At 36.3% G+C, this 16,492-nt stretch overlaps 1 protein-coding gene across 1 annotated transcript in view; it reads left to right on the forward strand.

Annotated features, from left to right (window-relative positions):
• The window catches only part of DOCK4 (dedicator of cytokinesis 4), a 262,201-nt gene that overhangs the window by 135,568 nt on the left and 110,141 nt on the right, over nucleotides 1-16,492 (forward strand). Inside the window, exon 13 of the mRNA XM_075493937.1 lies at nucleotides 9,331-9,456. Coding sequence (XP_075350052.1) covers nucleotides 9,331-9,456 — 126 coding nt within the window. The remainder of the gene's footprint in view (nucleotides 1-9,330; nucleotides 9,457-16,492) is intronic.

Consider the following 16,492-nt stretch of genomic DNA (forward strand, 5'->3'; position numbering starts at 1 on the left):
CTTATATGTGTTTTTTTTCAGCATACATGTCAGTTGGTACTAAATCTCAGCCTAGCTCAGTGTTCGTGTAAGACTTGGTCAGAGAAGGCACGAGGTAGACCAGCCCAATGCATGAACTCATCTGACGATGCTAATCTGAGACAAGTATGGCAATGGAGGCAGTTGGATAGAAACAGTGGTATGTGCTTTGGGGCAGTATATGTCTTCCCATGCCTATTTACCTGCATTCAACAGCCTCTTGGCACTCTAATAATACCTTTTCTCTATGGTTACCGTCAAACACTGAGAAATTTAAAAAACCAAGTGGAAAACCATATACTTTGGCTGTTTCATCTCCTATTTCACAAAAGTAAGCTTTGGCTTACAAATTCCTTGATTCAGAGGGGCAAGCCTCTTAGTGTAATTGCGTAATTCAATATTTATATAAATATACGTAAGTCTTAGCGTAATTCTCCACCTTGCAGTGGAGAAACCGCAGAGGCCCCATGAAGTGGTATAACAAAGGAGCATCATTTTTCCACACTTTGTATGATGAAAAGCTACAAGAGATCAAATACAGCAGGGAATTGGTAGCTCAGTATAAGTTTACAGAGCACAGTATTTCTAGGAACAGAGTTGTGGTAACTTACAGTATTTTCTAGATACAAGAAGCAGTGTGGCTATGTTTGCGTGACACTACCCCAGCAGTTCACAGCGTTACCCCACTCAGAGTTGTTGCAAGGAGAGCTTCTTCCTGTGAATCAGCATGAGAAATGTCAGATGGGAAACAAAATGTGCATTCCCTGCTGGGAGCAAGCTATAGCTGTTGGCCACAAAAAGGTGGTGTAGGCTCACAGTGGAGAGATGAGTAGAGCAGTGACTGGTGGAAAATGAAGAAGAATGAGGGCAGGACTCTCAACAGAGAAGATAGAACAGAACAAAATACATAACTTTTTAGGTAACTCCTGGGCACATGATTAATCACATCAAACTACCCCCTGCATCTGTGCTCAACTAGGAACAGAAAATCTCTGGTGTTAGTCTGTTCTCAGCAGGGTTCACAGACGTGTCAGTGGTGCTCTGAAATGTATTATGTACCTACACATCACTAACACTTAAACAGCAAGTGCAGTTATTTAATTACTCTAGTTCTGTGACAATTTATTAATCTGTCAGTTTTAATCTTTGTTATGTTTTGTGACAAGGAGATTATGTGTATTGCATTTTGATGCGTTTAAGAATTAGTTGTCACTGAAGGCTGCTATTTGAAATACATTTAAAATAAGAATAGTGCTCATGTGCTTCACTAAGTACACAATGAATTAAGGCATTCCTTTTTGTTCTCAACAAATGCTAAAGCTGAAAGATTAAATACATAGAGAATTTAGCACATAAATTGTTGTTCAAGATCATTTGGCCCCAAATGACAACTTTGACGTATTAAAAAAGCCAGTTTTAGAGCAGTTTTTTAGACAAGGTTTTGTAGAACTTTACTTTTTCAAGTACTTTTTACAGGGTGGATGATATTGTTCAGCAATATAACGTTAAACCCTTTTCCCAAATTCAGGAGTAACCAAATCTTTAAAATTTGTAGACTAATCTAGCATGTAATATTAATTATGGTAGTTTTGGGAAAAAATATTAATCCTTAAAGGTGGCAGGCTTATAGACCAGTCAGATGTAATTTTGTATGTTTTTACAGCAGTTCAAGCTTGTGTCGTTGTCTGTGAAAGTTCTGGCTTTACCATAAGGACTTCAAAAATCAAGTTCAAGGTAGATTTTTGGTGTAGTTATCTGTAAGTGTCCTTCATATAGCATGACTTGGAGACACTGCTAGGGATGAGGGCTCTAATAAAGTTAAATTCATACTGTGCTCTTGATTGTTGCTAAAAGACTTGTTTTTAGAGAAGAATGAAAAATGTGCCATTGTGATACTGTCAGGGACATCTTATATGCGGTAGAAGCTAATGACCTGCTGTTCATCTCAGTACTGCAATTATGCATGTGATTGAAATGGCACCCAATTTAAACCCTGAAATTCCTAGCTAAGGCTACATAATGAGAATAGCTGGCTCGTATTCCCATCTTGGAGTTGGGTTATGTCTTAGCAGTGAGGTTTTTATACGCCTTTTCCAAAATTCATTCTGCTTGTGTTGTGGTTTAACCCCAGCCGGCAACTAAGCACCACACAGCCACTTGCTCACTCCCCCCTGGTGGGATGGGGGAGAAAATTGGAAGAGTAAAAGTGAGAAAACTCGTGGGTTGAGATAAAGACAGTTTAATAGGGAAAGCAAAAGCTGCACACACAAGCAAAGCAAAACAAGGAATTCATTCACTGCTTCCCATGGGCAGGCAGGTGTTCAGCCATCTCCAGGAAAGCAGGGCTCCATCACGTGTAACGGTTACTTGGGAAGACAAACGCCATCACTCCGAATGTTCCCCCCTTCTTTCTTCTTCCCCCAGCTTTATATGCTGAGCATGACATCATATGATATAGAATAGCCCTTTGGTCAGTTTGGATCAACTATCCTGGCTGTGTCCCCTCCCAACTCCCCGTGCACCCAGCAGAGCATGGGAAGCTGAAAAGTCCTTGCCTAGTGCAGCAACAACTCAAACATCCCTGTATTATCAACGCTGTTTTCAGCACAAATCCAAAACATAGCCCCATACCAGCCACTATAAAGAAAATTAACTCTATCTCAGCTGAAACCAGGACAGCTTGTTACTATTAAATAGTGTGGTTGACTTCCTTTATCTACGGAAAGAATAAAAAGTCTTAAATCTAGTTCAAATGATACATTAAAGAACATATATGCATGATTTTAATTTTAGCTTCTTCAAGGGTTATATTTACAAATTCATTACAAACGTTACCTGGGCTTTTATGGTAGTGGCAATTTGTTTTTTAACACTTTCTTTAGGTCCCACTTGAATGTTGACTGTTTCTTTATTTGAGTAAGACACATAATTGGAATGCAAGTAGCTAAATTTCTAATACAATGGTGTGAAAGCTGTTTGCATGACGGAGCTGCACTTCATGAAGGAGAAAATAATGGCGTTTCCCTGGAACCTTTTGTCATTATTTGCACTAGAAGCAATATAAAACACTTATTATTGTAAAACTGTGTATTTTGTGTACTGCCTAATATTCTAGTTAACAAAACAGTATGTAAAAATGTAATTTTAAAAATTTTTGAGCAAGATTATTTGCCTTTGCAATATAACAATGTAGTGTGAAAATGGGTATTGACATGCTATGTGTATTGTTAATAGAAAAGGCGTCAATGGGCATACTAAGGTAAGAACTGGAAAAAATTGTTACTGAGATCTTTGTTGTCTGTATAAGTAGGTTAGACTAGATGCTTATAATAGTCACTTAGCCTTCTGGTCCTTTAACCTTCATCCTGTAGTGATTCTGGCAAGAAATACTTGAGGCTCTACCATCTCCCCTGTAAAAAAATTCCAAGCCAATTTTCTTGTGGTAATATAATGCCATTTGCATTTAAGTGTTTATGTTCCATGTGAAGAAGAAAAAAACCCCCAAGTTTTGACAAAAGCCTTAGGTATAAGAGCTCATTGAATTCGTGAGCTCCAAGAAAGCTGTCAGAATTTTTCAAAGGCTGTTTTTCTTGCATTCTTTTTTACTGAGCTAAAAACCAGAATTTAAAGCTGAGGAAAAGAGAAAGAGTTCGAAGTTTCCTTTGATAATTCAAAGTGATCACAATCAAGTCTTTAACAAGGCCAGCGAGGATTGAATCTACGTCTCCTTTTTTTTGCTCTGTTCCCAGACTGTAATTTGTGGGATTTACTACATAGATTTTGCTGTGGCTAAATTGCACCAGATTTATACAATTATTTTTCCCAGATCACATTAAATCAATTAATCATTTGTTTGCCGATAACAATGTGGAAATCTACTGGTTTTATCTTTGCAGTGGTAATTTGTACACTTTAAATGCTACCAGAAATGGGAACACCTGTATGCTTTCAGAATACTTTTAACACCCCTAGGCAGCTTTATTTGGACAGATGCCTTATTTTATTACCTTTCTTAAGATACAAACAGTGCTGAATAGCATTCTGTCCGAGGTTTTTTTCTATCAGGTTCCTGAGCAGCTGCTAGGCATTTTCTTCTTAATATGATCTAGGATTCTCTGCCACCAGTAGATAGAAGCTGAATGTAAATGCTTTCCCTTCCCCCCAGAAGCTCAAATGCAAGTAAGTGGTCTGTAAGCATAATGAACAGTTGCCTTTTGCCATAACCAAATGCAGAAATCAATAATGCAGTATAAAAGCTGTTTTGATGTAAAATGACAGATCTAACAAAAATCTGGAATGCTTATTCAGCAACTTGTCAATTTTCTGTATTCCCTTTCATCTGAATGATAAAAATAATCCATGGTGAACTATAGTACAAGTTAATTGTGAGAAATTTCATGTGCTTGCAAAAGAAATAAAAGCAGATCTGTTTGCAGTACCACACAGAGTTTTGTAGTAATATTTTCAAAACTGGAGTAAATAAAGAATAATAGCTAACACAAGAGGTTTTAATTACCACTAGGGAGGTAATTGAAATTTTTTTCTGAGGGAACAAAGCTACCCTATGTACCTAATTAAAGAAAATGTGCCAGTCCTTCAGAGACTGGATAATAATTTTCATTGTTATGTTTTAGCTCCTAATGTTCTAGAAATGGAAAATTTACAGTTATGAAGTTTTGGATAGATTCTGGGTCTCATAGATGGTGTAATGACCATATTGACCACAGTCAGATGCAGCGTATAGTGGTGTGTTGCAGTTTTCTATTTTGATTTGCCCATGCACAGCTGTTCCAGCAGGAATGCTCTTATTTTTTCTAAAGCTGATAATTTTATTGTCTAGTGCATGAAATGAGATGAGAAAGAACTGATGCTGACATACATCATCAGCGTGGAATAAATTAAAACTAAAGGATATTACCTTTGTTACATGACAGAAAAGGTATTCATGTTTCCATAGGAGAAATGTTAATTCATTAACTTTCTACCTCTGTATACAAAAAGAATATCTCTGCATTCTTTTGGTTGCATTCCTTTTCCTTGAGTGTCTTCTCCATCTCTCCCAGATTGGCTGCTGACCAAATTCTTTGGAAGCCTGCTCCACCTTGACCCCGTCTCATTCCTGTCTGGTGATTAAACCTTCCTTTCTAGGAGCAGTAACATTTCCTCTCCACCCCTTCCTTTCTTCTCCGTAGAGATAGCTTTAATCACTTGTAAATTGAGTTCAGTGGCTTTCTGGCTATTATAGTATGCAAAATTGTGGTTACGTTTTGGTGAGGACAGTGGTATCTTTCGACTAGTCAGTTCCTCTCCATTCCGCTTTGTTTTGCAGTGTGTCTGAGGGAATCCCTCTTCACTTCAATTGAATGTGCAACCTTCTGAAAATCTGAATTGCTCTGTGACGTGTCAGTAGGTTTTAAATGATGTTTGTTAACTCTGATTGATAGTCAAGTAACTTCATTTATAATAAGGATACAAAATTTAGTCCCTTGTAAAATGTGAATTATTCCATCTTTTTAAAGTACCCCATGACTTTTATTTCAGATGCATGGTTCCTCAGTCATGATGGGTGTCTAGTTTCTTTGGCAAGTGTACTGTATTTTTGTAGACCCATAAATATGGGATTGCTGTGGCTTGTAACTGTCCACAGGCTTTGTGTTTAGCTGACAACACAGTCCTCAGTACCTATCTAGCTTTGGCTGGCTGGATGTGTCTTAGCCTGCCTGGAGTTTTGTTCTGACTTGTAAAAGCATTTATCTAATGACAAAATAATAAATTACATCTACTTTATTTTAGCTCTTGCTTAGCTTTGTACAATTGTGTGGTGTAACCCACTTTGGTATATAGGTTTTGTATCTAATAGATAGTTATAACATGTAGTTTAGTCTGTGTAGAGTTAGCTATCTATAACCATAGACGAAAATGGAACATAAAAGAGTAAAGACATGTGACCATAACTGAGGCCTTGAAAGTACTGGCATGGGATGATACTAGAAGCCCCAAACCTATGAACAGCTCACCAGTGGCCAATTACTGGTCATCAAATAGTGTGACCTCGAGAGCAGAATAAAACCAGTTTTAGGGGAAACAAAGACAACAAAGAACAGATATGTGGCATATATAGAACATCATATATGATGAACGAAGATGTAATGTGGACTTGCAGACTAGTGAAGAAATAAAAAGGTGTAAAGTACATTAACAAACATAAAAATTACTCCAAGAGGAGCCTAGAGAGAGAGGAGGAGAAACAGGCAACATCCTACCCCTCATGGCAAAGACTAGGGATGCTGATAACTTGGTCACCATACACCACCTTCCCAGGTTGAAACCATTGACCTTAAGACCCCAGAGGGGCAGTGGAAGGGTGAGCAAGGGGTAGATACTGGAATGATTGTGTGTGTGTGTATGTCATTTTAACAGTATTTTCTTTGGAGTGTGTTAGTATCATTGTAAATGGACGAATAATAACTCTTTGATTAGACTAACTAATAGATTATAACTTTCATTAGGACTAAAAATAAGTTCCTGGCTTTTCATATGCGGTGTATTCCTTTTGCCCATCACAAGATCCTGAATATAACAGATCAGTGGCAATTCAAGCAACCTATTCTGTAATTTGGGTGTCACACCTCAGTAACAGTATGCATCTTCTGATTTTAAGTCCTTAATGCAGAGAGGCCTAGTTGCCTTGCAAAATTAGTGGAGCTTTCAGAGAGCAATCAGAACACTTAACTAGGGATCGCCTTCTTTTAAATGACTATATAAAGTCCCTATGCTCCTAACTTTAGCATTTTTACCAGATTTATCAGATCTTCTGCTTCCCTTCATTTGGCAGATGGATCCTCAGTGGCAAGATTGTCAACGTGAAACCTTGGTTTTCAGAGGTTCTTCAGACTTCTTTCCCTGTGCATCTTTGCTCTGTTTCCATTCTGGTTTAGTTTCACACTTTCCTGTTGTACTGGACTGTTTACACTGTATAACATTTTTAAGTAACTTTGCTATCTTTAGTCCAATGCTCTTCAGAATAATGAAGAGTTGGGGATTGCGTACCATTTATATTCCAAAGATGTATTTAAAATATAGGTAAAATGACTAAGCCATGTTTTAAGTGTGTTCACTGAGACTTTTTCTTGATGCTTTTGGATATAAAAAGATGAGTCTTCATTTTCTAACAGTGAATGCTGTGAAATACAGAGCTCTAATACCTTTCTCGCCTTGCATGAGCAAGTACTTCAAATCCTTGACAGGCAGCTTATTTCTCAAGTTAAAACTATTTTGCCATTGATGATGTTTTTTGACATTTATCTCATTTTTCAGCTAAATAAAATTCTTCAAGGAAATCTGTGAAGTTAATACACACAGAAATCTGTAGTACTAATTGGATTTGAGGTCTTTAACTTTTTGTTTAGAAGACACAATAACTTTACTCAACACCAGGCGGTGTACAATATCTGATTAACGCTGCTGTGGTTGACGTGATCTGGAGCAATGGCAAATGTTTTTTTAGGTTTCCAAGGAAACAGTGCAATAGGGGCATATGGGGGTAGGAACATCCATATGTATGTATAACAATGTCTTAAAATATAAAAGAAACAAGATTGGAGGTGGGCTAAATATCCATATTTGTAAGTGAGCTGCACCCAGCCTAGCTCTTCCCATCCAGCAATGAAAAACTTTTCACCTGCTCTAACAGAGTCTGAATTTTGCCTGTATGACTTCTTACCAACCTCCTGTACTATCAGCTGGCCACAGTGTGGTTTGTTTTCTCGTCTACACCAATAATAATTGTCACTACTTCCTAAAAGTTGTTAACTGGATAACCAGAGAACAAATTACTATTACCAAAATAATTAATGTCCATGGCATTAAATACAGTCCTTAAAATAAAATAGACTTCACTGAATGTTTTTACTTGTAAGATTTTGTTTATGTACTCAGTTGGAGATGTGTAGGTGAGCTGTTTTTCATAAGAGAATGGAAGTCAGGTCAGAGTATCACGTTCTCTGGAATTGCCAAAATAATAAAATGTAAATGTAGATAAAAGGAAAGAGATAAAAGTTGTCATGCTAATTATATCTCTGCTCTCTTTAGTGCAGTAGCCTGGACTGGCACTACTTAGTACAGATTTTTCAAGCTCTGATTTAAGAACCATCAAACTTCAAGTAAATTTAGTCAGTTAAATAGTGACATGGTTGTGGGGGAAGTTTCTTCCAAAGCCCAAAGGACCAATGACCTTGTTGTTCAGTCTGTGTGTACATTTTATTTACTTAAGCTTAATCTAAAGTTGATTATGACTCTTCTGAGTTGTCTGTTTATCTCCAGTTGTTCAGTGTGCATAAAGAGTTTGCTTTTATCTTCTCCTTGATCTGTATGTTGACACGTGATACGCTGTAGTAATGTTGAAGGTCAGGGAAGATTAATCTTTATAAGCTGTATCTTCCTGACACTTGCCTCAGTGATTATATTTGAAATGACAAAAAGGCATGCCTGTTATTTGTGTTAATCTGAGCTGTAATGAAGTATACTGTTTGCAATTTATTTGTATACTGCAGATATAGCAGATGAAGTTATTCTTCCTTGGTTCTAGAGGAATAAATACTGGAAAATGATTGTATGGCCACCCTTGCATTTTGCATGTCATAGGAAAGAGCATGATTGATTAAATTTGATGACTATTGAAAAAAAGTTGTAATTTCAGTCATTAGGAAATTACTGTGCCCAAGTAAAAAATATTGATTATGCTGTATTGGCTTATTAGCATTTGTTTCTTCAGATTTTGGATTAGTAAGTTATATAACTTTGTATCAGGTTAAGTGATGCTTTGTAATGAGACTTCCACATTTCTCCCATAGATAGGGACCATTGTGTTTGCACCTTTTCTTGCATACCAACAAAGGCAGCATTGTGTTGAAGGAAGTGAAAAATTGAAATGGTAGCAAATATTACTGACTGACATTTCTCTACATTGACACTTTTCTAATTCTTTTTCCAGTTAAGGTGTCAGTCCATCCCTATTGAGATAACTTTGATTGGACGTGTCATCATAGTTCAGTTACACATCAGTAATAATTTGCTAATGCTTTTTCACGGGTAGTTGTTTTCAAGTCTTTATGGATTTCTGAATGTTGGTACCCTTCCCAAATACATAAAAAATTTGAGGTGGGTTGGCTTGGTATTATTAAACTTCCTCTGAATTTTCTGGGTTCTCAGGAATGCATATGTACGTGCAAGTATATATAATGTTAAAGAAGTAGTGATGACCATAATCTGTTTGAATGCCTTATTTCTCCTTGTTTTTCTCTTCATTTTCAGGTCTGGCAGTTTCTCTTCAGTTGCTTCATGGAGACATAGAACAAATTAGGAGAGAGTATACATCCATGTTTACCCATGGAGTATCCATAACAAGGAAACTAGGTTTTTCCAATATTATAATGCCTGGTAAGTTAAAAAGAAAAAAAACCTCTCAATAAGCAGCAGAAGAAAGAACTAATGAGAAATTACTTATTTTTCAGCTCTTTTCCAAATAAATACTGCATTCTAAAACTTCAACTTTTCCAGAGAGTTTTATGTTAGTTTTTTTCAGATAGATGGAAGAAAACTGTGTCCCAGTGGCCCCATTGCATTTTACATTGTATAGTTACTATGTAAATGTCAAAAGGGCATACAGCCATAGCAGCCTTTTTTGAGAGATGGAACCCCACTTTATAGAAGTGAAGGTGACTGAAGGCAAGAGATAACCAGCAGAACGTTATGTTCTTAGGAGCTGGTTGCTTTCTAAATAAGGATTCACAGAATTTCACTGACACTGTACAGCCTCTGGTTTCACCAGGTTTGTATCTCAAATACTGGAAATGAAGATACTGGAAATGGATAATAAGAGGGATGTAGAGACTTTATTTTTATTACATTGTATGACAAAATATGCAAATACTTAAACAGATGCTAAGGAAGGTAGAAAGATTGTGTCAATATGAATGTGAAGAAGCAAATACAGGAAGAAGTTTGCAGTAATATCTATAGTTCCATCCCTGAAATGAAATTTTTAAAAAGTTTAATAGATTGCTGGAAATTATAAGGCAAATGTCGCTTTAAAGGAAAAGCATACTTGCGAGCAGACTAGTTTGGCATGATTATGGTGTTGTGTTGTTGCTGAGAAACGTTGCAAGGAGGAGATCACATCTTAATTTCAGCTGAGTCCACACACAATACCTTGACTGTCTCAAATGTAAATCATCCTCATGACTTGCAGGTTTTTAATAGAGGCTACCTTCTTATAAAGATCTGTCTTTGCATTCCTGTGTACCTAAATCAGAAGTAAACTAAGGTTCTCAGGCAAGAATAAATAAGCTTCAATACTTCACTAATCAAGGAGGTCTTAAATAGGCATTTAAAACTCATTAATGAGACTCAGCTTTAGCTATGGGCGTGTATTTCTCTTGAACTTCTGCCTGAAACTTGACAACTGAGAATTCACTCTTGTGTTCTTACTGCCAATTAAACATCTGTCCTTCTGCATCCTTGATCAGTACTACTAATCACTTAAAACATGCACAGAACACAAGTTAATAAAACAGTTTTAGCGTTATTGTGAAAATACTCTGCTGGTGTGACTGGAATATTTAGAACAATAAAATGTGTGAGTCAGGTCCCATTTTAATTTAAAGGTAGCTTATATATGTATGTTTAATGGAAGCATTCAATTGAAATCTTATGGTTTATTAGCTAGGGTTTATTTGTTGTATTAGTGTTGGATTTGTAATTTGAATCAAATGAGTATTCTAGATAATATGGCTGATAACAGTGGAAGCAGTTTTACTGAGCACACTATAACTCCCATTAAGAAACCTTTCTCCATTTATCTATGATTTAGTGACCTTCTGCTCTATGTTATCAAATTTTTCTAACTTCTGTAAATAGCTCTCGTATCCCCTCACTTTCCAGCTGTGAAATAATATGATGTACTAAACTGCAAAAAACATATTATAGCAGAGTACTGTGTAATCAGCTGCTGGAGGAGTTTCTCAACTCAGTTTCAAAGAATTGCGCAGGCTCAGTTTGTGCCTTTTTTATTTAAAAAATAATATATGGGTTCTGGTGTGCTGCTTTCTCAGTCCATATGTATGTATACCTCAGTTTAGAAAATATACAACTTTTATTCTATGTTTACTGGCATAGAAGAGATTTCTCCTAAAGAGAAATAATCATCTCACTCTTGCAATGATGAGTTCCAAGGGCTAACTAGAGCAGTATGCCCTAGGCACTGAAATGCCCGCAGGAACCTAGCCTTTGAAATGCTTTTTCTCTTTTAAAGCTCCCCTTTCATTTTGTTTCTCTTCTAGTGCCTTTTTTCAGAGATACATTAGAGAACTTCATCTTTTGCCACTGGAAATTGTCATTAATTAGATCTCATTTTATATTTTTGTTGAAAGTAAGTATGTTGCTGTGGCTAATTAGCACTTAGGTTAGGGTTCTGAACTAGACTCTCTTGAATTATTCAATAAGAAATACTTCATGCTGCTGAACTGCAGTATCTCTTTTATAAACGCCGTATTTTAAGTCTCTCTCCTATTCTGGTGTATTTAAACTCTCTCTGACCTTCATTTTTCATCATATAAATCACTTTCTCTGGAGGTTTTGCCGTTAAAAGTAACTAGGATCAGCATACATGCCAAAACAGAATTTTGTTCACAATAATAATGCACGTTTTTATAGAGCAATGCTTTTTATGTCACTGGAGCCTGACAGGGTGAAGCCACAGAATGCTGTTTCCAGGACCTGTGGAATTTTTAAATGAAGAACTCCAAGTGTTTTAGGAAATGAAGTAGATGGCTAGAAAAAAAACATATGTGATTCAAAAAGGCTGTGAAATAAGTAACTTGCTTTATTCTAGCTGACAGAAGAAGGAAAGGCAGTGAAAGTGTTATCTTGTGAGTCTAAACATGCATTTTCTAGGTTTAACCAGGATTTAAGGGCAGACTCTATGCAACCACTAGTAAACTCCTTTCCAGCATCCTAGTGCGGCAGTCTGCAGATGTATAAGCCACTGTTCTCAGAAAGCTTTGTACAGCATCAAAGGACAACTGTGCTTACACCCTGAATTTCTGTGTTCACCAGTTCCTGAAAGGAGAGACAACCACATTGTCACTTAGTATATAAAATTTAGCATTTAATATTTATGAACATACTATACATATTTATGAACATATGAACTTTTTGAGCAGTACTTTAAGTTAGGTTAATGTATATAATAGGTGATGGAATATGAAAGCCCTTTTGTATTTTTCTGTGCATACTTTTACCAGCTTTTTTGCTGTTTTATGTAGTGCACTTTTATGGAATCTTGTTTCCAAATTTGACTTACAGCATCTGTATCAGTGCATAACTTCAATGCTGCATATGCTTATGTGTTCTAGCACGTATGCATGTACATATATTTTGCGGAAGATATCTAATTCCATAAAAAAGCCTGATCATTAGTGTGTGTTGTCTGGGGATTTTAGAATTGCAATAAACCGTAGCACAGCTGTTTGTCTAAATGAGGACTTACTGGAGGAGTCATAGCTCCCTGCTAGGACTGCCAGTTGTAAACAGACTCTAAACTATTATGTGGTAAGCATCCATATAGTTGCATGTCTTGCTTTCTTGTGCTTATCACATCAGAACGGTGTCTGCTTTACTTTATTTAAGCTATACTGTTCTTAATAGTGCTAAGTCTATTACTGGTAGTAGATGTCTTGACTACTTGGTACATTCAAAGCCAAAATCCATTCAGTGTGAGACACTAGCACATAAAGTAAAATAATCTCATGTCTTTCTGTAGAATCTTTTTTTCACTAAGCAATTCAGTTAGGTCCAACCCTTACTTCCTGGAACTTTACCTACAAACTTACTCTATGCAGCTTTGTCTATAATATCGAAGATAATTCTCATTTAAAACAGCTATAGATATGATTTTGAAACGCTCTGTATCTTATAGGGGACAGCAGCTCGCCTCCAAATGTCTTAGTCCATAAAATATACTGCAATGTATAAACAATTGGCCTGTTGGTTGACATCTCAACAGATTTTCATAGATGGATATCGATTAGCTGTAGCCACCCTGTTTCAGCTTATGATCTGAACTAGTGGCATTACCACTGCTGAGATCTGACCACCACTTGCCCTGAGTTAAGATCAGTGTTTATAATTCTTCCTGTCCATCCAAATTATTAAACTCTTACGATATTAGAAGAGGTTAAAGAATTGACAAGTCAGTACAATGGTATTACACTGACCATTGTTTTCCTTGTACATAAGCTTAGGTTGTCTATATGCTGGTATCTATAGCTGAGCTAGTTGGTCCTGACTGCAAAGTTCTTGGCTTGTAATCCTTCACTCTGAATTTTTTGGTCCTCTTCTAATCCTGTGATATCATTTAACAAATAACACAGCTAAAGACTCTAAATGAAGCTGCCATATATAATTTTTGTAATGGAATTTTAATACTTTCAGACTTTTTATTTGTCAAACAATAAAAGTTGCATTTTGTTTCTCAATGTTCTGTCTTTTTTTTTTTTTTTTACAATTTCTGTTCATTCAGCAGATAGAATGAGCTGCCCAGGATGTTGCAGTGCTTTTAAGTTTCCTACATTAAGCTTTCATATGCTTAATTTAAGAAAAATAACTTAGGTTTTTTTACCATCACATCTGCATTGCTTTGCATTTGTCAACTTTTAACTTCATGAGATGTCCTTTAGCTGTCCAGTTAAATCTCATCAGAATCCTGTCTTTGAAAGCTACTGAATATACTCATTACTCCTTCATCTGGATTATTAAAAGATCTTTTATTCTTTTCATGTGCAAGTACATGCTCTCCAATCTTTTTTACTTTCCACTTTCAGAAGCTTTTAAAATGAAACTAGAACTAGAATCTTTGTCTTTTTATACAAATGATCTCATAAAATGCTATCCATGTGATAACATGCATTTTTCAATGATATGATTTTGACTAGAAACAGATTCCCTCTTTCAAAGCTTAGAATAAGTCTGGAGAGCAAAAATGTAAAGAAAGCTATGGAATCTGTTCTCTTCATTATGGTAAGTGTCTGTATCTGTCAGTGAGCTTGGACTTAGTAAAGAGCCGTTGATTCTAGGGAAAGAAATATATGTCTGACACACTTAAGCATTTTTCTCCCATAAGGAGTGGTATGAATTTTTCCAATCTTCTTCATCCTGTATGGAGTACAAACAGCCTAAATTTAACACCTGCCATTGTTTGCTGTTCTGATTTCCAAGAAGCCAGAAATATGTATTTTTAATTACTGAAAGTAATATTGCCTGGATATATTAGTTACACAAAATACGTTTAAGCAATATTGTGGAGTAAAGACACCCTGAATTTTGACCTTTCATGAAACTGTAGTAGTCTATAGGGAATATCCTCTGCTTTCCAAATCCTATTTTAATACTTTTTTAAAGCTTTGATGCTATATACCAAAGAAATTATCATTTCTACAAGTCACTGGAGAGAACAAAGATAATAATACATGACTACATACTTGGTTAGACAAGTGCAAGGAACTCCTATATTGTTCTCCTTCTCCTTCCCATTGCCTCTGTCTTATTTTCTTGGTTCATTAGGAACTGAAGGAAAAATAGAAGAGAACTATAGAAAGGGAAGAAAGGCCAGAATTTAATTGGACTTCCCTTGATTTAAAGTCTCTGGAAGTGGAGAACAGGGAAAAGGGTCTTCTGCAGTTTATAGAATTTGGAAGAGTAAGCCGGCTTTCTTTTGAGCATACAGTAAGTAGGAGAGATGCATGGGAAGTGTATACAAGGCTATGGCTTGGAAGTCTTTCTTCAATAAACCAGGTAAGGAGTACTAGCAAACTAACAAGTGAATGCTTTAGCTCTGTAAAAATAAATGGTCTTTCCAAATTCTCTTGGAAATATTTTCTTTATATTGTAGCTATACATAATCAACAGGTCAAAGTTTTCTGTTAAAAAAGCTTGTAAGTCTTTTATTCCCCATTTGTTCAAAGCAACTTGTTCTACATCTCATGTTAAAAGGAAGAGCAAAAACAAGTCACAAAGGAATTGGGCCTTATGTGGTAGATCTACAATCCATTTGAAATCTGAAAGTATTACAGTTTGAGAATCCCTTTTAAAGAGCATTTAATTTGCTTAATCAGCTGTTTTCTGATGAGTTTTTCTTAGGGCTTGTTGAGAGTTTCTGTAATAAAGCTGAAAATGTAGATAATGTTCTGTTGAAAAAGGACAGTAGGGTAACTGAGAAAAGGAATCTATTTAATTCATCTTTGCCTTTGATTTAAATGCCAAAGCTTACTTAATCCAGTAGTAAAAAGGCAGTAGTGTTACCAAAGTCACCAATGCTTCCGAAATTCTAACACATGCAGAGTTGTTTTAATGTTTGGCGTATATAAACAAGAATATCAATGATAATATGAAAACTAGCTAGCAGTGTATAAATAATAGAAATGGTCTTACTTTTTTCTGCCCATCCCATCATATACTTAAATGCAGAGACACACCCCGCCCCAAATAAGTTTTTGTCAAGTATCACCCAGAAGGTCCCAATCTCAGACCTTTTCTTTGTATGTATATATTTAAGCACCAAGTACAACATTTTCTCATTCTTGAGTTGTGTGAATATTACTCATAAATAGTAATTATTGTGAATCTGTGCAAAAGCTTCTTGCAAACAGCAAAGTTGTTCTTTGCCACAATAATGGAGAAGTAAAGGTATTGCTATATGGGGGGAAAGCACTGAACAGACAGCTGACTGGTGGTTGTCATGGTCTTTAAATCTGACACATGTTTACTGGCAGCTTCAAGCATGTCAATGAGATTTGCCCCATTTCTTAAAAGTGATGAATACGTTCGCTGGTAAGCAGCCAGCCACTCTTTTGGTATCTTCTACAATGCAAAACAAAAAAAATTGTTTCAATAATGGGATTTCACTTCCTACAGTGATGAAATTCTTTGTGAAATGCAGTGTGCCTGTATCTTCCTGAGCTGATCTCCTTAAGGATGCACTTCTCTCAGATAACATCCTTCTATACTATGATTTTCATGAATGATGCCAGATTGCTTAACTTGAATTTTTTAAATTGTTTGGTTTTTTGTGTGGGTTTTTTTTTTTTTTTAATTAATTACAACTCTAGTTCAGTGTAAGAAATCAGGAAGGGAAGGTAAGAGACCAACATAGCTGAGTAAAGATGTGCTGGTCAAACAAAAGGGCAAGAAGGAAATGCACAGGCGGTGGAAGCAGGGACAGATTTACTGGGAAGAGTATAGGAACGTTGCCCAGTTGTGTAGGGACAGGGTCAGGAAGGCCAAGGCACAACTGGAACTGAACTTGGCAAGGGATGCAAAGAATAATAATAAGAGCTTCTATAGGTATGTCAGCCAGAAAAGGAAGGTCAAAGAAAGCGTACCCCTGCTGATGAACATAACTGGCAAACTGGTAACAACA

This window comes from Mycteria americana, chromosome 1, assembly GCF_035582795.1.
Source record: "Mycteria americana isolate JAX WOST 10 ecotype Jacksonville Zoo and Gardens chromosome 1, USCA_MyAme_1.0, whole genome shotgun sequence".
Classification (NCBI taxonomy): domain Eukaryota; kingdom Metazoa; phylum Chordata; class Aves; order Ciconiiformes; family Ciconiidae; genus Mycteria; species Mycteria americana.